Below are 27,194 nucleotides of genomic sequence, written 5' to 3' on the forward strand. Positions count from 1 at the left end.
CAAGCAGGTTGGAAGAGACCTCCAAGCTCAGCCAGTCCAACCTAGCACCCAGCCCTAGCCAGTCAACCAGACCATGGCACTAAGTGCCTCATCCAGTCTCTTCTTCGACACCTCCATGGACAGCAACTCCACCACCTCCCTGGGCAGCCCATTCCTCACTCTACCACTCTTGGTTTTGCAGGAGACCACCCAGCACACTGCTGCCATTTTCCAAATACTGAGAAATGCATCATGATGCAAGTCATGGGCCTAGCTGACCACTTCTCTTTCAACATGAACTACACTCTAGGAGGAAGTTCTTCACAGAGAGAGTGATTGGCATTGGAATGGGCTGCCCAGGGAGGTGGTGGAGGCACCGTCCCTGGAGGTGTTCAAGCAAAGCCTGGCTGGGGCACTTAGTGCCATGGTCTGGTTGACTGGATAGGGCTGGGTGCTAGGTTGGACTGGATGAGCTTGGAGGTCTCTTCCAACCTGGTTGATTCTATGATTCTATGCCATGTATGTCCCAAAGAACTCTGTGTAGGCATCTGTGAGAGTCTAAATCCTCTCTCTCTCATTCATCAACAAAGACAAAGATTGCATCATCTCTCCACAATCAACAAAGATAAAGATTGCCTTTGTTAACCTCCTGGGCTCAGAGGAGGTGCTTGGCCAAAAGCTCAGGGATGCAAATCCACAGGGGGTGCCTTGGAGGAAATTCCTGGCCCTCAGCCTGGCTTGAATGCTCAGGATGCGTGCATCTTATGTCAGCTACTCTGAAGAGAAAAGGCTTCTGTGTATTCAGGGAATGGACAGGTAAGCAGTGCAGGGAGGGGGCAGAGGTTCTCCCCTGGGGCTGCTGCTGGATCCCTGCAAAGGCATGAACACACAGAGAGATTTCCTGGAGAGCTGCACCTGGACACCGAGCTAAAAAACTGTATAAAAAGACATGAGCAATGCCTGCCAAGGTGTGGACCTCCACCAGAGCAGCACATCCACCAGACCACCACCAGAGCAGCACATCCACCAGAGCACCACCAGAGCAGCACATCCACCAGAGCACCACCAGAGCTACACCTCCACCAGAGCACCACCAGAGCTACACCTCCACCAGAGCACCACCAGAGCTACACCTCCACCAGAGCACCACCAGAGCTACGCCTCCACCAGAGCACCACCAGAGCAGCACATCCACCAGAGCACCACCAGAGCTACGCCTCCACCAGAGCACCACCAGAGCAGCACATCCACCAGAGCACCACCAGAGCTACACCTCCACCAGAGCACCACCAGAGCAGCACATCCACCAGAGCACCACCAGAGCTACGCCTCCACCAGAGCACCACCAGAGCAGCACCAGAGCAGCACATCCACCAGAGCACCACCAGAGCTACACCTCCACCAGAGTACCACCAGAGCTACGCCTCCACCAGAGCACCACCAGAGCACCACCAGAGCTACACCTCCACCAGAGCACCACCAGAGCAGCACATCCACCAGAGCACCACCAGAGCAGCACCTCCACCAGAGCACCACCAGAGCTACACCTCCACCAGAGCACCACCAGAGCTACGCCTCCACGAGAGCACCACCAGAGCAGCACATCCACCAGAGCACCACCAGAGCTACACCTCCACCAGAGCACCACCAGAGCTACACCTCCACCAGAGCACCACCAGAGCTACACCTCCACCAGAGCAGCACCAGAGCAGCACCAGAGCAGCACATCCACCAGAGCACCACCAGAGCTACACCTCCACCAGAGTTCCTGATGAACTCCACAGAAGACCATCCCTGGGCCACACACCTATCTCTCTCTCCCCCCATCTGTGGCTGATGGTAATACAATCCCTGCTCTTTTCTTTCCCTGCTGCTTCTCTTTTTCTCCATTGCTCTCTGTGTCCTCTTCTCCCTCTGCCTCTGTTTTGTTTGCCTTTATCCTTTAGTAAATAGCTTTGTGGTGCTCTCTGCTCTCGCTTGCACCTTAATTTCACAACACGGAAATCTATCAGAACAGATCTTGCTCCTCTGGACAGAGATAACGTTGATCTCTGTTCTCTGGACCTTGACAGCATCACAGGACATTCAGCACTGGGTTTAGAGCTTCTGCACGTTGCATGCCTTGGTACTGCAGTGCAAAAGAAGCCTTTGAACCAACAGCAGCCAGAGAAGGGCCAAGAGACACAGGAAAAAGTAAGGAACTCAGAGGCACAATGCAAAAGGTCTTTTGTAGTAGTATTGCAGAGTCAGGCTGGCCTCCAATTTCATCATCAGGAGGGAGACTTAAACATACTTGAAGCATTCAGAAGCACAGAGGTCCATGCCAGACTGCATCACCCACTTGACACACTTTCAGGGAAGATGCCAGTCCCACATTTGGCAGCAGCTTCCCAAGAACAACCACAAGATTGCTTTGCCTGCTTCCTTCACTACTCTCCTGCCCCTTCCTTGCCTCTTGTTCAAAAATCTGTCACTTCTTTTTAGGTTTGGCTACCAAAGCATAAATGTTTCTCCTTCCAGTGAACTATTTTATGGCAGGAAAATGCAGACTCTGCTTCTTATTTTGGACAGGCTCCTCCATCTTCACCACTCCTACCTTACTGGGAAGTGCTATCCCTAGGCAGAATTACCAGGGTAGCACTTCCTACATTTGTCAAGCCAGTCTCAATGTCTCACTTAGCACTGGCTGGTGGGAAATGTCTGTGAAATGAGCCTCCTGCTACCCTCTGACATGGTGAATCCTTGTAATGAGCTCCAGGGCCAGTGGCCCAAGAGAAGACCTAGCTGCTGCCAAGCCACAGCAGCAACCCAAGCTATCTGATTTTACCCTTGGCAGAGCCTCACCATGATGCAGCCTGAATCCATAATAAAAACAGAAGCAGTACTGAGCTCAGAGCTCTTTATTTGTATGTAAGACACAGCTCTGAAACATCAGCAAAGGAAAAGAAATAAGCCAGGCCCAGCTCAGCAGCAAATCAGCTAACTGCAAGTCTCCAAACATGTGAATGAGAGACTTGGCATTGGCAGTGACTTTACTATGTCAAAGTTTCAAGCACAGAGACTCTCTCAGCACTCTGTGTGGTACTGCTGCTAAGTGCAGACCCACAACTGTGTGATTGTTGTGTTTGCAGGTGTGTGTGCACAGCCACAGAATCTCTGTCTGCATGCACATACAGGCAGCAGCACACAAACACCCCGGGGAGGTTTATGTATAATTGAATCAGGGTATTTCATAGAATCAGGCAGGGTTGGAAGGGACCACAAGGAGCAGCCAGTTCCAACCTCCCTGCCATGCCCAGGGACACCCTACCCTAGAGCAGGCTGCACACAGCCTCAGCCAGCCTGGCCTCAAACACCTTCAAGGATGGAGCCTCAACCTGGGCAACCCATTCCAGGCTCTCACCATTCTCATGATGAACAACTTCCTCCCCACGGCCAGCCTGACTCTCCCCACCTCCAGCTTTGCTCCATTTCCCCCAGTCCTGTCACTTCCTGACATCCTAAAAAGTCCCTCCCCAGCTTTTTTGTAGCCCCCTTCAGATCCTGGAAGGCCACAAGAAGGTCACCTGGGAGCCTCCTCTGCTCCAGACTGCACAGCCCCAACTCTTTCAGTCTGTGCTCACAGCAGAGCTGCTGCAGCCCTCTGAGCATCCTCCTGGCCCTGCTCTGGACACACTCCAGCATCTCCACATCCCTCTTGTAATGAGGGCTCCAGAACTGGATGCAGTACCCCAGGTAGCGTCTCAGCAGAGTGGAGCAGAGAGAGAGAATCACTTTCACATTCCCACTTTATACTACCTATAACCTGATAATATTCTCTGATCCTCAACCTCCCTGGAGGTGTTCAGGACCAGGTTGGATGAGGCCTTGAGCAACCTGTTCTAGTGGGAGGTGTCCCTGCCTATGGCAAGGGGTTGGAACTGGATGAGCTTTGGGCTCCCTCAACCTTAACCATCCTATGATTCTATAGGTCCTGTCCTCCAACTGACTGCTCTGTGCAGATGTCTCTCATGTCCTGGCACATCTACAGTGCCACTCCTGGTCTGTTCAGATAACCACGCTTCAGGCTTCTATCTTCAGCTCAGCAGCCTGGATCTTTGAATTGAAATGTAAAACTCTCAAATAGTCTACCTGAGAATGGCCTTGAACTCAGCCTCACATCAAGATAAAGGACAAGAAGGATTATTCCTTTGAAGTTGACTTTGCAGTCAGTTTGGCATCCCTTTACCCTTGGAAGTGTAAAATTACAGAAGAGAACTGAAATGGAAGTGAGTTAAAGGTGATAAATACCTGGTGTCAGGAGTATTACAGAGGTGACAATCAGGGAGCAGATCACGAGGATAACAAGTAAGGCAATTGCAATTCCTTTCCAGTTCCTTTGTGGAGGATTACTTCCCACCAGCTCCTAGAAACATCAAAGGAAAGCAAACATTGAGAGAAGTTTCTTGCAGAAGGAAGCAAGCAGCAGAATCCAAACAGCAATGCAGAACCACCTCATGCCCCCTGCGACCACAGCAGGTGAAGCCTGTAATCCAAACACAATTCCTGCCATTCTAATGGATTGGGTATTAACTGAACTCATTTCAAGTCAGAGTATATAATGAATACATTCAATGCATCCATAGGATGCTCAGTGGTGTAACTCAGACTTCCTACTGCCTCCTCACATAGAGACAGCAGCTGCCCACACCAGCACTCATACAAACTCACTTATCAAAACCAGCTTCCTACCAATTCTCATTAAGGCTGGGAATAAAGAGCTGTACAGTAGCTTTCAAGAGACTTCTCTAATGAAATGCTAGAGAGGATAAATAATTCACAGGGAGATGTATGGAGACACAAATCAATAAAGCTATTCCCATGGTGAACTTTCCTTTTGCTGTCTTCCCAGAAAACATCTCCTCTCCTCAGGTCACCCTGCACACATTTCCAGGTTGGCAGGTCAAAGGATACAAAGACAGGATTCATGGAAGAGTGGCAGAGAGGAGATTCAAAGCAGATGTTAGGAAAGGGTTGTTTGCAGTGAGGTGGTGAGACACTGGCACAGGTTGCCCAGGGAGGTTGTGGAGCACAGAAGCACCCAATGTGATCAAACATCGAAGATCACATTGGGTGCTTCTATGCTTCACAACCTCCCTGGAGGTGCTCAAGACCAGGCTGGATGAAGCCTTAAGCAACCTGTTCTAGTGGGAGATGTCCCTGGCAGGGGGTTGGAACTGGCTGATCTTTGAGATGCCTTCCAACCTAAACCATTCCATGATTCTGTGCCCAGTAAATCCATTAAATATAATCACATCCATCACATTTCACAGTAAAAGCTCCATCACTGTTCACTGATTAGCTCTGACCTCACTGGGGCTGTACCATAGGTTCTATCTGTGATGCACTCAGCACCCCTGCTCACAAGACAGGTTTTTATCAAGTGTTGTGTTGGCATTCACAAGATCTTAAATATTTATTGCACTTTATCTCTTCCATGCTTTTTGTTGGATTCCCTTTAGCACTGTGCATTAAAGGTGATTTCATGCATGCAGTGAAGCATCTCCCCAGGAGCTTTGGGAAGTATCAGTGCACTTCACTTTGCTGGAAGACTGATTTCACTCAAGTGATCTGGCCTTACAGCCAGAACAACTCTGGTGCTCCTCCTCCTCAGCCTCACTGCTTTAGAATTTCTGCCTCATTCCCTTTGTTAGGAGGGATGATGAGTCTAAGACAAGTATAGAAACATAGAATCAACCAGCTTGGAGGAGACCTCCCAGATCATCCAGTCCAACATAGCACTCAGACAAGGAGGTTCTTCTGCCCCTGTACTCAGCACTTCTCAGGCCACACCATGTGTGTTGTGTCCAGTTCTGGGCTCCTCAGTTCAAGAGAGATGTTGAGGTGCTGGAAGGTGTCCAGAGAAGGGCAACAAAGCTGGGGAGGGGCCTGGAGCACAGCCCTGTGAGGACAGGCTGAGGGAGCTGGGGGTGTGCAGCCTGCAGAAGAAGAGGCTCAGGGCAGAGCTCATTGCTGTCTACAACTACCTGAAAGGAGGCTGTAGCCAGGTGGGGTTGGGCTCTGCTGCCAGGCAAGCAGCCACCAATAGAACAAGGGGACACAGCCTCAAGTAGTGCCAGGGCAGGTCTAGGCTGGATGTCAGGAGGAAGTTCCTGCCAGAGAGAGTGACTGGCATTGGAATGGGCTGCCCAGGGAGCTGGTGGAGTTGCTGTGCCTGGAGGTGTTGAAGCCAAGCCTGGCTGAGGCACTTAGTGCCATGGTCTGGTTGATTGGCCAGGGCTGGGTGCTAGGTTGGACTGGATGAGCTTGGAGCTCTCTTCCAATCTGGTTCATTCTATGATTCCATGACATGCAAACTGAGAAATACAGCCAGGAAAATAATCCAGGGCTTCTAAATAAGTGTCAGAAATATTCTTCCTTTCACAAGAGTGGGACCTGGAGAGATATAACAGCAGGACTGGGGAGAAGGAGCTGAGGACCACAGCCAAGCTGTAAGAGCTGCACAGAGATAAGACAGAGGTGGCACTACAGGGCTGAAGGAAATAATCAGAGTCCTGAGTCCATTCTAAGAGCTCTCTCCCATCTGAATGGTCAGGGCTTTTAAAATAAATTAAAAAACAAAAAAGGACACAAAACTTGAATTAGATCCACAAAGCCAGAGGCAGCTTAAAAGCTGAAGAAAACCTTGCATTAAGTGAGGTTTCTTTGTACATGAGTCCCAGGGAGACAGAAATCCATGCACACACTTCAGCTTTCAGGACATCAATACATCCACTGTATCCATTATCACATCCTCACACCATTAACTTCATTCTCCAGTCACCCATTTTGTATCTGAGCAAAAGCACAAGCAGAAACCCTGGGAACTTCCAGAGCACCAAGAGGAGGAGCACACAAACAAAACTTTGGGGGTTGATACGTTCCAAGAAAGCAGAAGGAGAAGGTTTCACTTTCTCTGCAAAATTCCATCAGGAAACTTCCCTGAAAAGACAAATGACATTTGAAAGCAAGGTAAGCTTTACTCAGCACGGGTCTGGAAAGCAGCTTTCTTGCTCCTCTCTGTCGTTTGAAGTCTCTTTCAATGAGGGTCACAGTGAAAGAGCTGCTGCGAGCACATCCTACCACGTACGCAGCAGCACTGCTGCCTCAGATCTCCCTATCCACATTTCTGCTACTTTGACAGAGATGTGGCCAGCTTTTACATGCAGGAGATTACAGCCTCACCACTGGTCCATGATACCTCATGCCCTTGGCAGCAAACCTTCAGCAGGACTTCCCACAAGCAGCTATATAACATCCGTCCGCATTGGCACTGTGACCTTTCACTATCTTAAGGGGGGCTACAAGAAAGCTGGGGAGGGACTTTTTTAGGCTGTCAGGTAGTGATAGGGACTGAGGTGAATGGTACAAAGGTAGAAATGGGTAGATTCAGAGTGGATGTTAGGAAGAAGTTCTTCAGCATGAGGCTGGTGAGAGCCCAGAAGGGGTTGCCCAGGGAGGTTGTGGAAGCCTCATACCTGGAGGTGTTTATGTCCAGGCTGGATGAGGCTCTAGACAGACTGATCTAGTGTGAGGTGTCCCTGCCCATGGCAGGGGGGGTGGAACTAGATGATCCTTGTGGTCCCTTCCAACCCTGACTGATTCTATGATTCCATGACTCCATGATTGTACGCTCAGGAAAGCCTCTGCTCTTGAGATCAAAGCCAGGAAGGTGTTTAATTAAGCCCCAGGCAGGTACACATTCAAGCACACAAATAATGTTCTTGAAGTGGCACCTCAAAGGGTTGATTCCCAACACACAGCACTAAGCTATAATTTGCCTTTGCCTGCAAGGTCTCAGCTTGCCCCTGTGAACAGAGAGATCTAAACCCACCAGCAGCAGATACCCTTCATGAACCATGGCTGCTAAGCCTAAAGATACTCCTTCAGTTTTGCTACTGCAATCTGGGTCTGGTGAACAAATGGACATAAGTCAAGCATGCACTGTTCCTGCTCTGACCAAATGACTCCACTGAAAACAGCACACAAGGAGAGAGTAAAACAAAGCCACTCATGGGTAGGAGTCACCTGCTCTCAGCAGGTCCCTGTGTGACCTTCTGAAGGCAAGCTAAAGCCTCGCAGCCTGTTTTCTCTCCTAGCTTCCTTTGCTGTTTGTTTCCCACTCTCCTCTCTCTCTTACACAAAACCTAAACTGGTTTTTGGTTAGCAAAGTAAAACAGATGTTGCCACAGCTTTTCAGCTAAGCACACTGCACTGATGCTGCCTCCTGAAAACTGTAACTGTTATCACCTTCATCGGAATTTATGATGGAAAAACAGCAGTTTCCACCTGTGGAGCTGACTTTGAAGCCATAAATACAGACATCCACAGCACTTCAAGACTCTAAAACACAGATCTGTGATGACATAGCTTCCTGCCTCTGAAAGAATCACTGTGCTGTCACATTAGGGATGGAGGCTGGATATGCTCTAAGCCAAGGTGCTGTCAACAGCATCATGTTTGGCAGGAAGTGTGCCCAAACTCTGCCAGCACAGTGGCCATGCTACAATGATGGAACAGGTTCTCAAAGCACTAATTCGTCAGTTACAGATTCTTTTTTCTTCTTCCTTAAATAGTCATGTGTATAGATACAAATCACTTGTAAACCATTGCTGTTATTTCACAAACTGGGCTGCAGCAAGGGCAGTGTGGGCAGCAGGGCAAGGGGGGGGATTCTGCCCCTTGGCTCTGCTCTCCTCACACCCCACCTGCAGTCCTGGGGGCAGTTCTGGAGCCCCCAACAAAAGCAGGACATGGAAGTGTTGGAGCCAGTGCAGAGGAGGCCACCAAAATGCTGAGAGGGCTGCAGCAGCTCTGCTCTGAGGACAGGCTGAGAGAGCTGGGGCTGAGAGAGAAGGCTTTGAGGAGACCTTGGAGTGGCCTTCCAGTATCTGAAGGGGGCTACAGGAAGGCTGTGGAGGGACTATTGACAAGGTCTTGTAATGACAGGATGAGGAGGAATGGGTTTAAAGTGGCAGAGGAGAGATTCAAAGTGGATGCTAGGAAAGGGTTGTTTGCAGTGAGGGTGGTGAGACACTGGCACAGGTTGCCCAGGGAAGTTGTGGAGCACAGAAGCACCCAATGTGATCTTTGATCTTTGATCACATTGGGTGCTTCTGTGCTCCACAACCTCCCTGGAGCTGTTCAAGGCCAGGTTGGACAAGGACTTGAGCAACCTGTTCTAGTGGGAGGTGTCCCTGCCTATGACAGAAGGTTGGAACTGGCTGAGCTTTGAGGTCCCTTCCAACCTAAACCATCTGAAATGTCCAAAAGTTCATAGCAAGAAACCAAAGCAGGTGCAAGATGTTTCACTGGCTTCTGAGGTAGTAGGACTTATGGTTTTGTATGGGTTCCATAGAATCACAGAATCTCTTAGATTGGAAAACACCTTCAAGATCACTGAGTCCAATCATCAGTTTCACACTGAGAAGTCCTTGACTAAACCAAATCCCTCAGCACAACATCTGATCACTATGAACCGCTATGGTTGGAAAGGACCACCAGGAGCATCCAGTCCAACCTTCATCCCATCACAGAATCACAGACTCAACCAGGTTGGGAGAGACCTCCAAGCTCATCCAGTCCAACCTTCATCCCTCATCCCATCATAGAATCACAGACTCAACCAGATTGGGAGAGACCTCCAAGCTCATCCAGTCCAACCTTCATCCCTCATCCCATCATAGAATCACAGACTCAACCAGGTTGGGAGAGACCTCCAAGCTCATCCAGTCCAGCCTAGCACCCAGCCCTGTCCCATCCATACTTGCCATTTTTGCTTGCTTTTAATGTTTTGCTTGCCAATGTTAACCAAACCACCTGAACTACTCTACTGATAAGCAGACTCCATGAAAAACCTTTTAGCTGGCACACAATTAATGGAGGAATGTGCATCCTGCCTTCACCCTGGGCTCCCCTGTTCTGAATTAAAACCTTCTGCCTGATGACTTAACAGCAAGTGCAGTGTCTCTTGTAACTCAGCTCACCAACTTCAGAACATGGCCCACATTAAAAACTTGGCTGAGGAATGAAGTTATGGGAAAACTGTCACCTCTGGAAGAAAAAACCCACCTGTGATGTTCAGTGGAGAAGTATTCTTGGTGCTAATTAGCTCTTTATAATACAACATTGCTGCAGATTATACCTGCTAAACAGTACAACAAATTAGCTAAGGAGTAACTCATGCAGTTAGATCATTAACCTTGTGTGGCAAGCAAGAAACAATAGCAGTGATAGCATCAGTAAAATAGATTCATTGTGGTGGCTACAGCAGGAGGTTTGCTGAGACCTCTGCTTACACTGCTGATCAATACTGCCTTACTGTCTCATTGTACTCCTCCACTTGTCTGGATCCTCTGCTGCTCTCCTGGCTTCAATTTGGGATGGAGGTTTGTTTTGTGGGCAGGAATAATCTTTGGTACCCTGCCTGGCACAGTGGAAACCTCACTCACTAAAGAGCTTAGGCAGCATCATAATACAAACAAACAATAACAAGCACCTAACCTCATCCTTGTCATCCCTGAATTCAAGCTGAGTTGCTTTTGTTTGGGTTATTTTTGCTTTTATTGTTGTTGGTTATTTGGTGGTTGGGTTTTTTCCCTTTCCTTTTCTTCCCTCCACTCGCATCCCTCCCTTCTTGCTGCTGCAGACTCCCTTGAGCTGCGCTCTGGCTGAAGCATGATGCTGAATACCAATGGGTTTGCAGATAGACTCTGAGAGCCTCAGACTGAAGCTACAGTAAACTCAGCTGTTGAAGGTAATACTTAAGAGTGAGAGGAATGAAAAACTGCTCTGCTTCCCCCAGTGAGGCATGGCATGGATGCAGGCTTTCCTGCAAACACCCCAACACAGACATTGAGAGGGATAAAAGCAGCAGTCCTGCCTCTTGCAGTGGTGAAAGACAAGTTGGTCATGCTTACCTTCATCTTCTGTTGATGATACATTTACTAATAGGAAACTGTGACTTAACAGAACCACAGAATCAACCAGGTTGGAAGAGACCTCCAAGATCATCGAGGCCAACCTAGCACCCAGCCCTGTCCCATTAATATCCCTGTTTACCCCCCAGCACTGTGAGAAACCCCTTTTACCCTGCACACACCACAAGCCTTGCCTTTCTGGGAGCCTCTTTCCTAAATGCCCCAAAGCCTCTCCTTCCTGGCCCTGTAGCTCCATCTCCTCTCACAGTTTTCTGCAACTACATGTATGCAAATGCTTTGAGGTTGGGCATTAATAGTGTGTTGGAGAGTGAGCAAGGAAAAACACCCAGCTTTTGAAAAAACAAGCCAGGAGTGTTTTGTGCTTTGATAGGGCTTTCAGGCTTACACAGAATCATAGAACCAGACAGCTTGGAAGAGAACTCCAACATCATCCAGGCCAACCTAGCGCCCAGCCCTAGCCAATCAACCAGACCATGGCACTAAGTGCCCCAGCCAGGCTTGGCTTCAACACCTTCAGGGATACCAACTCCACCACCTCCCTGGGCAGCCCATTCCAATGCCAATCACTCTCTCTGCCAACAACTTCCTCCTAACATCCAGCCTAGACCTCCCCTGGCACTACTTGAGGCTGCGTCCCCTTGTTCTGCTGCTGCTTGCCTGGCAGCAGAGCCCAACCCCAGCTGGCTACAGCCTCCCTTCAGGGAGCTGCAGACAGCAATGAGCTCTGCCCTGAGCCTCCTCTTCTGCAGGCTGCACACCCCCAGCTCCCTCAGCCTCTCCTCACAGGGCTGTGCTCCAGGCTCCTCACCAGCCTTGCTGCCCTTCTCTGGACACCTTCCAGCACCTCCACATCTCTCTTGAATTGAGTAGCCCAGAACTGGACACAGCACTCAAGGTGTGGCCATGATGCTTCCATTTGTATAAGGCAATTACAACTTTTAGTGAAACTCTATTTCAGCAACACAACAAAAAAACCCCAAATCATTCCATTTCCAACCCTGAACACCAGGGAAGAATTTGCAGCCAGGGCAGTGGCCAGGTGTTTAATCTCCCTGGGCAGAAACACCTCATCAGAAACCCTGCAATATGATTATCTTGCTAACTCCTTGGCATTTCCCTCTCTTTTTCCCTCTCTGTAATCTAGTTTGCAAATAATTTGTTTCTGAATGCTAGAGGAAGGAAAACACGAGGTGAATAATATTTAATCCCTAAATAATCTGTTTGGCAACAAAGTGAGCAAGAGCCGTGCAGGCAGGCGGATTTGGAGGCTGCTGCGTTGCAGAGGCAGTGGGAAGAGGAATAACAAAAGGGAGTGTACAGCAGGGGGGAAGAAAACAGGTTTATCAGTTTCATTTTGCACTCTCCTGAGGTGTCCATCAAGCTCAAGATGCAGAAATTGCACTGCATGCTAAAGGAAGCAAAAAAATCACCTTGCCAGGTTGCTTGCAAACGCTTCTGTGATACAGCAATTATTGTATGAATCCATGTGTGAATTGCAGCAGCTGGGGGCTAGGGAGGGTCACTCCTCCCTTGGTTGGCAAACATAACTCTCATTAACATGAAGCAAAACTTCACACTTGTATGGGGAAATAAAAGGAGATTTAAAACCCACAGAAACCGAAGAGAGAAAGAAAGAGAGAAAGAAAGAGAGAGAGAAAGAGAGAGAGAAAGAGAGAGAGAAAGAGAGAAAGAGAGAAAGAGAGAAAGAGAGAAAGAGAGAAAGAGAGAAAGAGAGAGAGAGAGAGAAAGAAAGAAAGAAAGAAAGAAAGAAAGAAAGAAAGAAAGAAAGAAAGAAAGAAAGAAAGAAAGAAAGAAAGAAAGAAAGAAAGAGAAAGAAAGAAAGAAAGAGAGAGAAAGAAAGAAAGAAAGAGAGAGAAAGAGAGAGAAGTATCCTCAGCAGGACATGGAAGTGTTGGAGCCAGTGCAGAGGAGGCCACCAAGATGCTCAGAGGGCTGCAGCAGCTCTGCTCTGAGGACAGGCTGAGAGAGTTGGGGCTGTGCAGCCTGGAGAAGAGAAGGCTTCCAGGAGACCTTGGAGTGGCTTTCCAGGATCTGAAGGGGGCCTACAGGAAGGTTGTGGAGGGACTATTGACAAGGTCTTGTGATGACAGGATGAAGGGTAATGGGTTTAAAGTGGCAGAGGGGAGACTGAAAGTGGATGTTAGGAAAGGGTTGTTTGCAGTGAGGGTGGTGAGACACTGGCACAGGTTGCCCAGGGAGGTTGTGGAGCACAGAAGCACCCAATATGATCTTTGATCACATTCTGTGATTCTGTGATCCTCAACCTCCCTGGAGGTGTTCAAGGCCAGGCTGGATGAGTCTTTGAGCAACCTGTTCTAGTGGGAGGTGTCCCTGCCCATGGTGGGGGAGTTGGATCTGGCTGATCCTTGAGGTCCCTTCCAAGCTAAACCATTCTATGATTTTTCCTGCCTAGCAACAACCTGTGATGACTTCCAAGAGTGTTGATTGCATGATGACACAAGGAGCAGAGTCCACAGGCTATGAGACTATCTTGGAGACATCTCAGTTCATAGTGCCATTTGCTTGGGCTTTCCTCAGATATTTTTTTAACCATAAATCAATCCATGGTGTGCTGGTTTGAGGCTAAGTGGAATACTTTAATGAGATAAATTAGATGCTAGGGTATGAAAAGGAAACAATGCTGATGTCTGCTGCACTCATAGCCTTGCTGAGATGGATAAAACCAAGGACACAAACAGATAAAACAGTGTGAGAGTCTCTATCTGTTGGGGTTGGTGTCTGCTTTTTTTCTCCCTGGGCTTTTGCTGCTCTGCCTGGATCTGTGTAACTAATCCTTCTGCTTCTAGCCCCCCTTGCTGATCCTCTACACTCACCTTGCACGTACAGCAGACTCTGGGATAAGGCAGAAGGGTGGGAAGAAGGCGGATGGGTGGTTGGGAGCCCCTCCTGGGGACTGATTTCTGGGAGGGCTGCTGTGTTCTGTATTACTTTTAACTTGTATATTGCTGTCCATAGCTCTGTATATTGTAACTCTCTGCTTGTCTCTTGTGCTAAGCTGTGAATAGAAAGCTTCATTCCTTGACCTCCAGCTGGCTGAGTCTAGCCTGGGTGATTTCATGGGTGCAGGGGGGGCAGGTAACTCCCAAACCATCACACATGGAAATCTTGATTTGATATTTGTGCAGTTAAGGAGCCACAGGATCTCTCCTGCTCCTTAATCCAGATCTAGTTTAGGAAAACCATAGCATGAAGAACTGCAGCTCTCAAAAGGGTCCTCAGGCTTTGGTGTGAGATGCCAGCCAGGCTGGCTCAGCACCAAGTGCTGCTGTCAGGCAAAGTGACTCCAAGGTCTCCAAAGGTTTCCAAGTCTTATGCTTGGTCTGTTCTAATTGATTTCTATTTTTACTAGGGGTGTTCACAGTACACTAGAAAGAGCTTTGCTAAGTCATCTATTTGTGTTGTCAAAGCTTTCTGAGCAGCAGCAAAGGCCACCAGGAAACAGCCAGCTTTGATTTGTTTACCTAGAGAAAGCAAGATGCAAACCTTCTTCCCCATACCCTTTTTAGGCTATCCTTTAGGATACCCTTTTTAGGCTATGAGGGAGTGCCAGGACTGGGGGGAATGGAGCAAAGCTGGAGGTGGGGAGAGTCAGGCTGGAGGTGAGGAGGAAGTTGTTGAGCATGAGAGTGGTGAGAGCCTGGAATGGGTTGCCCAGGGAGGTGGTTGAGGCTCCATCCCTGGAGGTGTTTAAGGCCAGGCTGGCTGTGGCTGTGTGCAGCCTGCTCTAGGGTAGGGTGTCCCTGGGCATGGCAGGGGGGTTGGAACTGGCTGCTCCTTGTGCTCCCTTCCAACCCTGACTGATTCTGTGACTCTATGAAGTAAGGGAGTGTGTTAGAAAGGTCCCCTTCATATTTGAAACTGCATTTAAAGGTAGAGATGTCACACTGGCTGAAACATGAGGAGTTTGAAGAGGAAAAGCAGCCAAGCAGACACAATGACTTGTGTGTGGCAGCTTCACTGTGTGCCATGAAAAACTGCTCCAGAGACAGGAGAGAAAAAGGCAAGTGTCCAAGCAAGGAGATTCTTTTCCACACCTCACCAACCTGTTATTCCCTTGAGAAGCAGGGGTTGGCTTCTGAAATTAAGAAGTCTTAACAGACCCAGCAGAGAGAGCAAGACATTGATATTTCCCTACACAGCCCACTGGAGCTTCAAATCAACTCCTGACCTAAGCACACTTCAAAAGATTCTCTGTCTTCATGTCTCTGTCCACTTCACTCACGTTAAAAGACTTAAAGACATCATAAACTCATCTGATGCTATAAAGAGCTTTCCAAGATCAATTTCCCCACCAAGCCCCCTGTTTAGCCCTGTCATGTGGTGCCTCAACCAGCACAGTGCACCATGCCCAGGCCAATGTTCTCTGAGGTGTTCACAGGATTCACCAGGCTGGAAAACACCTCTAGGATCATCCAGTCCCACCTATCACCTAACCCTTCTAATTAACTAACCCATGGCACTAAGTGCCTCATCCAGCCTCCTCTTAAACACCTTCACAGATGGGGACTCCACCACCTCCCCAGGCAGCCCACTCAGAATTACAGAATGATAGAACCTTAGTGGTTGGAAGAGACCTCCAGAGATCATCAAGTCCAACCTCCCTGCCAAGGCAGGATCCCCTAGGGTAGTTCACATAGGAATGCATCCAGGTAATCATTCTTGTTGTGAAGAACTTCTTCCTAACATCCAGCCTGAACCTGCCCTGGTGCAGTTTGAGATGCTGAGGGAGCTGGGGGTGTGCAGCCTGCACAAGAGGAGGCTCAGGGCAGAGCTCATTGCTGTCTACAACTACCTGAAGGGAGGCTGTAGCCAGGTGGGGTTGGGCTCTGCTGCCAGGCAAGCAGCAACAGAACAAGGGGACAGAGCCTGAAGCTGTGCTGGGGGAGGTCTAGGCTGGATGTTAGGAGGAAGTTGTTGGCAGGGAGAGTGATTGGCATTGGAATGGGCTGCCCAGGGAGGTGGTGGAGTTGCCATCCCTGGAGGTGCTGAAGCCAAGCCTGGCTGGGGCACTTAGTGCCATGGTCTGGTTGACTGGCTAGGGCTGGGTGCTAGGTTGGACTGGATGAGCTTGGAGGTCTCTTCCAAGCTGCTTGATTCTGTGATGCTATGAAATTAATTTTCACCTTCTTTGATTACAAAAAGGCTCTCATCAGTCAAAGGTAATGTTGACTCATAATTAGAAGCAGAACTCTCCCTCCTGCCAGCCTGCAGAGTTTCTGTAGTGCAGTATGAAGTAACTTTGGTCAGGAATCTCATTTGTGAGCTCTCCTCTGGTGCACCAGACTGACTCCTCTGCCTCTGCACACACTTCTGCATGCTCAGAAAAGCAAGTTTTGGTTTCTGCACTCCAGATTTCCCACTCAGCCACATCTCACATTGGGTTAGCTGCAGCTGAAGACATAAAGGAAATAAAGGGCAAAACCCATGAATGTTTTAGACCCACAGTACCTGTACAGAAGACCTGAAAGAAAGTTTTCAGGTCTCAACTACCTTTCACTGTCTGGAGAGTGAACCTCTGCTGAAATCCTACTTTTTCAGGAGGCTTTTTTGGGCTAAACCAGTTCACACTGCAGCACTGTCACAGGCTCTGCATTCCCCATTATTTGATATGCAAGATAAAGGCTCCTCTCCCTCTCACAACAACCAGACACAGGACAACCTCTTTACATGAAAAGAAGATGACACCCAGCAGCACAGTGACATTCACACTCCAAACCACAATGAGAACATGTCCTCCAAGTGACACAGCTCCACACAATGGTTCCAAAACCTCTCACCAGTCCTAGCCCTTGTGCTTTACTCAAGTGACATTTGCTGTCACCAAACTCAGGAACTGCAGGGTGATGCTGAGGACAGGAAGATTTGATGACACTTTCTGTGCCAGTGCAGTGAAGAAAGAATATGACACAACTGCTCATACACTGACTGCCAAAAAGATAGCAGCAGCACAACAAAGGCACAGACAGGTCCTATGAGCTACTCCAGGTAGATCAGCTGCACTGTTTTCCATCCACTTCATTGACATAAATAGCCAGATTGTTCCCCTTGTGTACTGAATACATGTTGTGTAGTTCATCTGCTCCATCACTAAATCCTCCCTCCACAGAGAACAGGTAAGTGTCAGTGGGAAGAATCTCACCCATTTAGCAAGACAGATGAACCTTCAACCATTGTCAAATGCTGCCTCCAGGAAAAGAGGCCAATGCTCATGGCATTTCTTTACTCCTCCAATGTCTCCCATATCGTTGATCAGGCCCTGCACAGCCCTGTCTGCCCCTTCACAATACTGTGAGATTTCCTACCTCTTTCCAGATGTCAGGAGGAAGTTGTTGGCAGAGAGAGTGATTGGCATTGGAATGGGCTGCCCAGGGAGGTGGTGGAGTCACTGTGCCTGGAGGTGTTGAAGCCAAGCCTGGCTGGGGCACTTAGTGCCATGGTCTGGTTGACTGGATAGGGCTGGGTGCTAGGTTGGACTGGCTGAGCTTGGAGGTCTCTTCCAACCTGCTTGATTCTGTGATTCTATGACTCCCTCCTCTTACAGCTGGTTTGAGCTATCAATGAAAGGAGTGGCAAGTGCTAATCTTTCAGTTGCCAGGATAAAACACAGCAGCCACCCTCTGTCTCCAGTAGCTCACTGGGCACCTTGAACCAAGCTACACTTGAAACATGGCTCTACAGTACCTGCCTGGGAAGCTGGGATAAATGTTGGGCCAGTCAGTATGTAGGCTTCAGGTTCTTGTAGTCATAGAATCACAGAATGGTTTAGGTTGGCCTGGCTTTGAACAGCTCCAGGGAGGTTGTGGAGCACAGAAGCACCCAATGTGATCAAAGATCAAATTCAATGCTTCTGTGCTCCACAACCTCCCTGGGCAACCTGTGCCAGTGTCTCACCACCCTCACTGCAGACAACTTCTTCCTAACATCCACTTTCAGTCTCCCCTCTGCCAGTTTAAACCCATTACCCTTCATCCTGTCATTACAAGACCTTGTCAGTAGTCCCTCCACAACCTTCCTGTAGCCCCCTTCAGATCCTGCAAGGCCACTCCAAGGTCTCCTCCAAGCCTTCTCTTCTCCAGGCTGCACAGCCCCAACTCTCTCAGCCTGTCCTCATAGCAGAGCTGCTGCAGCCCTCTCAGCATCTTGGTGGCCTCCTCTGGTCCCGCTCTAACAGTTCCATGTCCTGCTTGTGCTGGGGGCTCCAGAACTGCACACAGGAGTCCCACACTCTTGGCACCTGAAGGAGCAAATTTAAAGCTAGGACTTGGAACAGTGACTGCAAAGCAGACATGACCTCATTCACTTTTTTAGGAGGAGGAGGATGAAGAAGAACTGTATGAGTTCTGTCCTCTCACTGCTAGCAAGAAATATGGTAAGGCTGTGCCTTAGTACCCACCAATGTTTGCTGATGTGAAGCAGGAAAGTGAAAGCATTGGGGGCTTGTGTTTTGTATTGTGCCTTTGCAGAATATTCCCATCCCAGCCTTGGAATGGAAAATCAATCATACCATATTCAGGAAACCTCCCAGCAAACTAATAGGGTGTTACAAACCTTGGACTCTCTCTTTCTTTCTTTCTTGGTATGAATTCAAACAAAAAATCAGAATCTAGTTCATTCTCTTACATAACTCTCTGCAAAAGACTTTAAATTCACATCAGTAGAATCTCATTTCCACTTTTCCCTTCATTTCCATTTTGTTTAATGGCTTCATCACTATCTACTTGTGATCTCAGTGCCTTTTTTTTTCCCCTCCTGGGAGAGAAAGAAAAAACTCTTCTGGGTAATAGGACAAGGAGCTGGAATCTGTCTGCTCCTGTTGGGCTCCTGTAAAAAACACATTAACAAAAATAATTCCCTTGCAGGGAACAAGCTCAGTTCCACTTTGTTCCCTGGGGTATGGTAACACAATTCCAGCGATGCTCAGAGTCTCAGTGCAAGTCATGCAGTCACACAGCACATCCCCTTTACAGGCTGCAGACATGAAGTGTAAGACAATCAATCTGACAAGGTCCTAATGAGTCCCTGTGTTACAAACTGTACCGTGCAGTCAGCTTCTAGAACAACACAAAAATGCCAGGCACAGAGAGAAAAGGCAGCTAGAGGCTTGCATCACATTTCTTTGTGGAATTACAGGAGGTGCTTAACCTTTGTCCCAACATTTGTCATGGGAAATGAGAGCATTTGCCATCCAGGCAGGAAGCCATTATCCCCCATGGGAATGAAAGATGTCTTGATAGAATCCTGATCCTTTGACAACAAGGTTTCAGAGCCCATATACTCAAAGATCAGTCTACAAAATAGCCATGCTTGAGCTCATGCAGAGCTTGAACACAAGCCCTGTGAGGAGAGGCTGAGGGAGCTGGGGGTGTGCAGCCTGCAGCAGAGGAGGCTCAGGCCAGAGCTCATTGCTGTCTGCAGCTCCCTGAAGGGAGGCTGTAGCCAGGCGGGGTTAGGATCTGCTGCCAGGCAATGGCTCTAATGAAGGAAGAGATATTTTAGTGAGGCTTTTACTGCTACCTTCTTCACTTGCTGTGGCACAAGAGAATGGCAATGAAGTAAACTTTGGCAGAAACAGAGAATGAAGTTTTCCTGTGGAGCTATCTCCATCTTCCCTCCGGTGAACAGAACTTTGCATGGATGTAAGGCATATTAGCTAAGTGGGGTTGGGCTCTGCTGCCAGGCAAACAGCAACAGAACAAGGGGACACAGTCTCAAGTTGTGCCAGGACAGGTCTAGGCTGGATGTTAGGAGGAAGGAACCTGAGGCTGTGTCCCCTTGTTCTGTTGCTGGTTGCCTGGCAGAAGAGACCAATCCCACCTGGCTACAGCCTCCCTTCAGGGAGTTGCAGACAGCAATGAGCTCTGCCCTGAGCCTCCTCTGCTGCAGGCTGCACACCCCCAGCTCCCTCAGCCTCTCCTCACAGGGTTTGTGTTCCAGGCCCCTCACCAGCTTTGTTGCCCTTCTCTGGACACCTTCCAGCACCTCAACATCTCTCTTGAATTCAGGAGCCCAGAACTGGACACAGCACTCAAGGTGTGGCCTGAGCAGTGCTGAGTACAGGGGCAGAATAACCTCCCTTGTCCTGCTGGCCACACTGCTCCTGGTGCAGGCCAGGATGCCATTGGCTCTCTTGGCTATCTGGACACACTGCTGCCTCATCTTCATCCTACTATATATCAGCACCCCCAGGTCCCTTTCCTCCTGGCTGCTCTCAGCCACTCTGACCCCAGCCTGTAGCACTGATTGGGGTTGTTGTGACCAAAGTGCAGAACCCTGCACTTGGCCTTGTTAAATCTCATCCTGTTGGCCTCTGCCCACCTATCCATCACCCTCTGAACAGCATTTCAGCTCTGAGCTCAGAGAGATGGTCTGTGGTGTGTTGGGAAGATGTGTGCTTGAGTTCCAGGGACTTCAGTGGGATGGAGACAGGAGTCTCTAGGCACTTCCCAGGTATTTTGGGTTGTGATTTACCAACAGAGATGCTTACTCTGAGGAGAAAGACCTAAGATACACTCTGGGTGTCTATAAGAGTGGTATCCTTCTATCTGCTCTGTGCACAAACTCCTGCATCACATCACTTCAGCACTCAGCCCTCTCTATGCCCAGCTCTCAGGTGTCTGTGTCTAAGTGGATTTGGTCCCTAATCAGGAAAAGGAGATAAATGTTACAATGTTTCATATTCTGAGCAGCCAAGGATAGAAATTATACTTGAGACAACATATTGAACATCTCATAAAACTCCATCAGCATGGCAGAACACATCCTGTGTTTTCCTGCTTCTTAATAACTTCAATAAATCAGATAAAATCTATGCCACACTGCAACCATGGCAAGGAAAGACTACCAGGAGTGTGAAACATAAGAAGCCTGCTACTATACACTTTGAAAGACAAAACACAACAAGATGCTTACAAAGTTGGGTCAGGAAACAGAAACTCTAATTAGGTTTCTATACAGAATGGTAGAATCAAGGAATGGTTTCAGTTAGGAGGGATCTCAAAGCCCAGCCAGTTCCAACCCCCTGCCATAGACACCTCCCGCTAGAACAGGTCACTCAAGGTCCCATCCAACCTGGCCTTGAACAGCTCCAGGGAGGTTGTGGAGCACAGAATCACCCAATGTGATCAAAGATCAAATTCAATGCTTCTGTGCTCCACGACCTCCCTGGGCAACCTGTGCCAGTGTCTCACCACCCTCACTGCAAACAACTTCTTCCTAACATCCACTTTGAATCTCCTCTCTGTCGCTTCAAACCCATTCCTCCTCCTCCTGTCATTACCAGACCTTGTCAATAGTCCCTTCACAGCCCTCCTGTAGCCCACTTCAGATACTGGAAGGCCACTCCAAGGTCTCCTCAAAGCCTTCCCCTCTCCAGGCTGCACAGCCCCAACTCTCTCAGCCTGTCCTTGGAGCAGAGCTGCTGCAGCCCTCTCAGCATCTTGGTGGCCTCCTCTGCACTGGCTCCAACACTTCCATGTCCTGCTTGTGCTGGGGGCTCCAGAACTGCACCCAGGACTGCAGGTGGGGTGTGAGGAGAGCAGAGCCAAGGGGCAGAATCCCCTCCCTTGCCCTGCTGCCCACACTGCTCTTGCTGCAGCCCAGCACAGGGCTGTGTCTGGGCTGCACTCACCCTGCAGGCTCCTGTTGAGCTTTCCATCACCCCAGACCCCCAGGTCCTGTTCCTCAGGGCTTCTCTGAGCCATTCCCCACCCAGCCTGGCTGACAGTGTGGATTCATCCACTCCATTCTACACAGCAAGGCAATGAAACAGCAGTTCTGCTTTCCTGCCTTGCTTTAGCCTGCATCTCAAGGGTGCTCATAAATAGTTAAAGAGCTATTTCAGAACTCACCTGCTTTCAGAGAAAAATTAAATCTCCACATGGCTATCTGTGATATAATGACTTACACATCAGCACATCATTAATCTTGATATCAACTGCATACCCTTGTGGTGTGTGATTTATTAGGGGTTATTCATCCAACTTCTATGGATATTACTTCATGCACATACAATTTAATAACTTCTGATGCAGTGGCAGGTGCTGCTCCAGGATGAAAACAGTAATGTCTTTGGGCAAAGTACTTTTAGATCAACTGATCAAGCTCTGTTTGCAATCCTCTAATGGACTTGATAGTGATTCAAAATTAAACCTCCTCCTTTCGTTTTCCTCCTGACTTCTTCACTGCAATCCACACTCTGTTGGAATGGGCTGCCACTGGAATGGGCTGCCACTGGAATGGGCTGCCACTGGAATGGGCTGCCATCGGAATGGGCTGCCACTGGAATGGGCTGCCACTGGAATGGGCTGCCATCGGAATGGGCTGCCACTGGAATGGGCTGCCACTGGAATGGGCTGCCACTGGAATGGGCTGCCATTGGAATGGGCTGCCATTGGAATGGGCTGCCACTGGAATGGGCTGCCACTGGAATGGGCTGCCACTGGAATGGGCTGCCATTGGAATGGGCTGCCACTGGAATGGGCTGCCACTGGAATGGGCTGCCATTGGAATGGGCTGCCACTGGAATGGGCTGCCACTGGAATGGGCTGCCACTGGAATAGGCTGCCATCAGAATGGGCTGCCACTGGAATGGGCTGCCATTGGAATGGGCTGCCACTGGAATGGGCTGCCACTGGAATGGGCTGCCATTGGAATGGGCTGCCACTGGAACGGGCTGCCACTGGAACGGGCTGCCACCGGAATGGGCTGCCACTGGAACGGGCTGCCATTGGAATGGGCTGCCACTGGAACGGGCTGCCATTGGAATGGGCTGCCACTGGAACGGGCTGCCATTGGAATGGGCTGCCATTGGAATGGGCTGCCACTGGAATGGGCTGCCACTGGAATGGGCTGCCACTGGAACGGGCTGCCACTGGAACGGGCTGCCACCGGAATGGGCTGCCACTGGAACGGGCTGCCATTGGAATGGGCTGCCACTGGAACGGGCTGCCATTGGAATGGGCTGCCACTGGAACGGGCTGCCATTGGAATGGGCTGCCATTGGAATGGGCTGCCACTGGAATGGGCTGCCACTGGAATGGGCTGCCACTGGAATGGGCTGCCATTGGAATGGGCTGCCACTGGAATGGGCTGCCATTGGAATGGGCTGCCACTGGAATGGGCTGCCATTGGAATGGGCTGCCATTGGAATGGGCTGCCACTGGAATGGGCTGCCATTGGAATGGGCTGCCATTGGAATGGACTACCCAGGGAGGTGGTGGAGTCACCCTCCCTGGAGGTGTACAAGAAAAGCCTGGATGAGACATTTAGTGCCATGGTCTGGTTGACTGGATAGTGCTGGGTGCTAGGTTGGACTGCATGAGCTTGGAGGTCCCTTCCAGCCTGGTTGACTCTGATTCTCTGATTCAATGATTCTATGTATTGACACAATTTCAGAGAGTTCTTTTGCCACTATGAAACAAATTGATGTGAATTAGGATCTATTTGAAGGTCTACCTTTTGCTATTGCATCCTGTCTCAGAACACTGTCCTGCAGCAGACTGACACCTAAACCTGCATTATTCTAGCCACAGTAAAACCCACTTATCTCCACCATTTATTTACTGGTTAAAATAAGGCTCTTGCACAGATGTGCACTGCCACAGGCAATGAGCTACCACACGGACACAGAAGTTAGTAGCAGTAAGTACTGCTTTGTGCTGGTTTGAGGTTAATTGGAATATTTTAATGGGAGAAAGTTAGATTCTAGGCTGTGAAAAGGCAACAGTGGTGATGTCTGCTGCACTCACAGGCTTGCTGAGGTGTTTAAAAACAAGAACACATACAGAGATTAGACAGTGTGAGAATCTCTATCTGTTGGGGTAGGTGTCTGTGTTTTTCTCCTTGGGATTTGGCTGTGTGACCCAACTAATTCTGCTTCTAACTCCCCTTGCTGATTCTCTAAACTCACTTTGCACATAAGGCAGGCTCTGGGATAAGGCAGAGGGGTGGAAAGAAGGTGCAAGGGTGATTGAGAGCCCCTCCTGGGCACTCTGGTTTCTGGGAGGGCTGCTGTGTTTCTGTATTACCTTCAACTTGTAGATTTCTGTACATAGCTGTACATTTTGCAACCATCTGCTTGTCTGTTGTGCTAAGATGTGAATGTAAAGCTTCATTCCTTAACCTCCAGCTGCTGAGTCTAGTCTGGGTGATTTCATGAGAGTGGGGGGCAGGTAACTCCCAAACCATCACAAGCACCAAAGTCCAAGCAGGTGGCACTACCTGCTAACTACTGTGCTGATGCACATTGCTCCTCAGCTTAGCAGCATGTGTTCACACAGAGAAATCAGGCTCTGTGGCCCAAAGTTACTTCTTCAGGTGCAAAGCCACTAGCTTGCCCAATTGCTATGACCACATGCCAGATCCATGCTAAGCTAACAGCTGTTTGCACATGATGCCCTTCGAGAGCAGCTTGCCATGCTGTCACCACCAATGACAGAAACCTGCTTTGCTCTGGTCTGCCATAATCATGCCCAGATACACTTCAGGGGTTAAAGATCTAATCCTGTTTGTAAAATTCAATTAGAACACACAGGAAAAAAAAACAATTAGTGATTTAAGTTATAGATAAAGAGTTCTAAGCTAAGAGCAAAGCTGTACTCCTACTCCAGGGAACCTCAGCATTAAAACTGATGTGCTGTGTCATAGTGCTGTAACACACTACCTGCAGTGCAGCTTGGTTCCTCACTTCTGCATGAGCTTGATATGTAAACCCAGTTTTCAGTGCCTGTTATCACAGAAACATGAAGTTCAACAAGGCCAAGTGTAAGGTCCTGCACCTGGGTGAGTGCAATCCCAAGCACAGCTCCAGGCTGGGTGGGGAATGGCTGAAGAGCAGCCCTGAGGTAAAGGCCCTGGGAGTCTGGGCTGAGGAAAAGCTCCACAGGAGCCTGCAGTGTTGAGTGCAGCCCAGACACAACCCTGTGCTGGGCTGCAGCAAGAGCAGTGTGGGCAGCAGGGCAAGGGAGGGGATTCTGCCCCTTGGCTCTGCTCTCCTCACACCCCACCTGCAGTCCTGGGGGCAGTTCTGGAGCCCCCAGCACAAGCAGCACATGGAAGTGTTGGAGCCAGTGCAGAGGAGGCCACTAAGATGCTGAGAGGGCTGCAGCAGCTCTGCTCCGAGGACAGGCTGAGAGAGTTGGGGCTGTGCAGCCTGGAGAGGGGAAGGCTTCGAGGAGACCTTGGAGGGGCCTTCCAGGACCTGAAGGGGGCTACAGGAGGGCTGGGGAGGGACTATTGACAAGGTCTTGTAATGACAGGAGGAGGTGGAATGGGTTTGAACTGGCAGAGAGGAGATTGAAAGTAGATATAAGGAAAGAGTGAGGGTGGTGAGACACTGGCACAGGTTGCCCAGGGAGGTTGTGGAGCACAGAAGCATTGAATTTGATCTTTGATCACATTGGGTGCTTCTGTGCTCCACAACCTCTCTGGAGCTGTTCAGGACCAGGTTGGATGAGTCCTTGAGCAACCTGTTCTAGTGGGAGGTGTCCCTGCCTATGGCATGGGGTTGGAACTGGCTGATCCTTGATGTCCCTTCCAAGCTAACCCATTCTATGATTCTGTGATTCACCTTCCAGACAAGCATGTTTCTTTCTGTAAGAGCAGCCTAGGTAATGCCCTGGCTCTTTGGAATGTCTCAGGAGGCTGAAGTTCTGTGTCTGAACGGCCTCTGAAAGGAGAGGTAGCAGAGCAGCACCTGCCTCTCACTGGACACCTCATAGCAGTGCAACAGCAACTGTCATTTCAACTGTGCACAGCTTAGTCAAGCTATTTTTGACTTACTGTCTTTGCTTTCCCTACCTGGTTTGCTTTCAGGGGTATCCCAGGGAGGGCAGAGAAGTTTGGGGCAGGGGAAGGAGAGAGCATTAGAGCTGGCAAACGTTCCTCTGACTGGTGGTATCTTAGAACCACCAAGTGTAGAGGTGGCACAACTGGGAATTGCCCTCTCTTGTAAAGCAGACTCTTGTAAGTCCATACATTCATAAATGTTCATTTTCTCCCACTGTGTCTACAAGGTGGTTTCAACCTGCTGTTGATTCAACAGAGGACTTTGGTGCTCAGCACTGGCAGAAAGGCTGCTGTGTAGACAGACACCTGCAGACAGGTTTAGCTATTTAACCTGAAGAGTCAACATTTGCAGTTCTCCAGCAGGATTACTCAGGGCAAACTTCTGCATTACCAGATCCATTGCATTTTGTGCTAACTTGGATCTTTGCCTGGTCTCTATGGAAGTGCCAATTAAACATGGCCTGGGCCGTGCAGTGGGACTCTGTTCAATCAGAGAATCATAGAATCAAGCAGGTTGGAAGAGACCTCCAAGATAATCCAGGCCAACCTAGCACCCAGCCCTAGCCAGTCAACCAGACCATGGCACTAAGTGCCCCAGCCAGGCTTGACTTCAACACCTCCAGGCACAGAGACTCCACCACCTGCCTGGGCAGCCCATTCCAATGCCAATCACTCTCTCTGCCAACAACTTCCTCTTCACATCCAGCCTAGACCTCCCCTGGCACAGCTTGAGACTGTGTCCCCTTGTTCTGTTGCTGGGTGCCTGGCAGAAGAGCCCAACCCCACCTGGCTACAGCCTCCCTTCAGGTACTTGTAGCCAGCCATGAGGTCACTCCTGAGCCTCCTCTGCTGCAGGCTGCACACCCCCAGCTCCCTCAGCCTCTCCTCACAGGGTTTATGTTCCAGGCCTTTCACCAGCTAAGTTGTCCATACCACAGGGCTCAGTTCAGCCCAGGAGCAACACGTGGCAAGCTTGATCTGCAGTGCAGAAGAGCTGAACAGTGAGGAGTGTCAGAGCATGTCTTGCCATCACAGAATGAGCCATCAGAGTGTTTAGCTGATTGGTATAGGTGTGAGGCTCCTCCAAACTTAGGAACAAATCCTTAATGAGCCAGGGAGAAAGGCAGGGCTGTTATACATCTGTTATAGTGAACATCTGCTCTCCCCTCACACATTTTTGGATGCACAAATTCTCTACAATAAATGTGGGAATTGATTCCAGGAACAACCTCTTCAACTCACAAAGAAATGAGAAGGAGATCTTGGGAAGAAGACTCCAAACAGGTCTTTTTCTTCACTGATATTAACAACTGCAGCCCATAAAGAATTGTTGAAGATCTGCCAACATTTCCAATGATTTTCAAAGTCATGTAATGTTTAATTGCTCCAGAACTGCTGAGATCAGCAAGG

At 49.3% G+C, this 27,194-nt stretch overlaps 1 protein-coding gene across 6 annotated transcripts in view; it reads right to left on the minus strand.

Moving 5' to 3' along the window:
• Nucleotides 1-27,194, minus strand: part of DPP6 (dipeptidyl peptidase like 6) — a 547,256-nt gene that overhangs the window by 181,864 nt on the left and 338,198 nt on the right. For all 6 annotated transcript variants that reach the window (XM_064162829.1, XM_064162831.1, XM_064162828.1 and 3 more), the window contains one exon: nucleotides 4,270-4,384. In XM_064162829.1, the coding sequence (XP_064018899.1) occupies nucleotides 4,270-4,384 (115 nt within the window). The remainder of the gene's footprint in view (nucleotides 1-4,269; nucleotides 4,385-27,194) is intronic.

Source organism: Pogoniulus pusillus, chromosome 23 (assembly GCF_015220805.1).
Source record: "Pogoniulus pusillus isolate bPogPus1 chromosome 23, bPogPus1.pri, whole genome shotgun sequence".
Lineage (NCBI taxonomy): Eukaryota > Metazoa > Chordata > Aves > Piciformes > Lybiidae > Pogoniulus > Pogoniulus pusillus.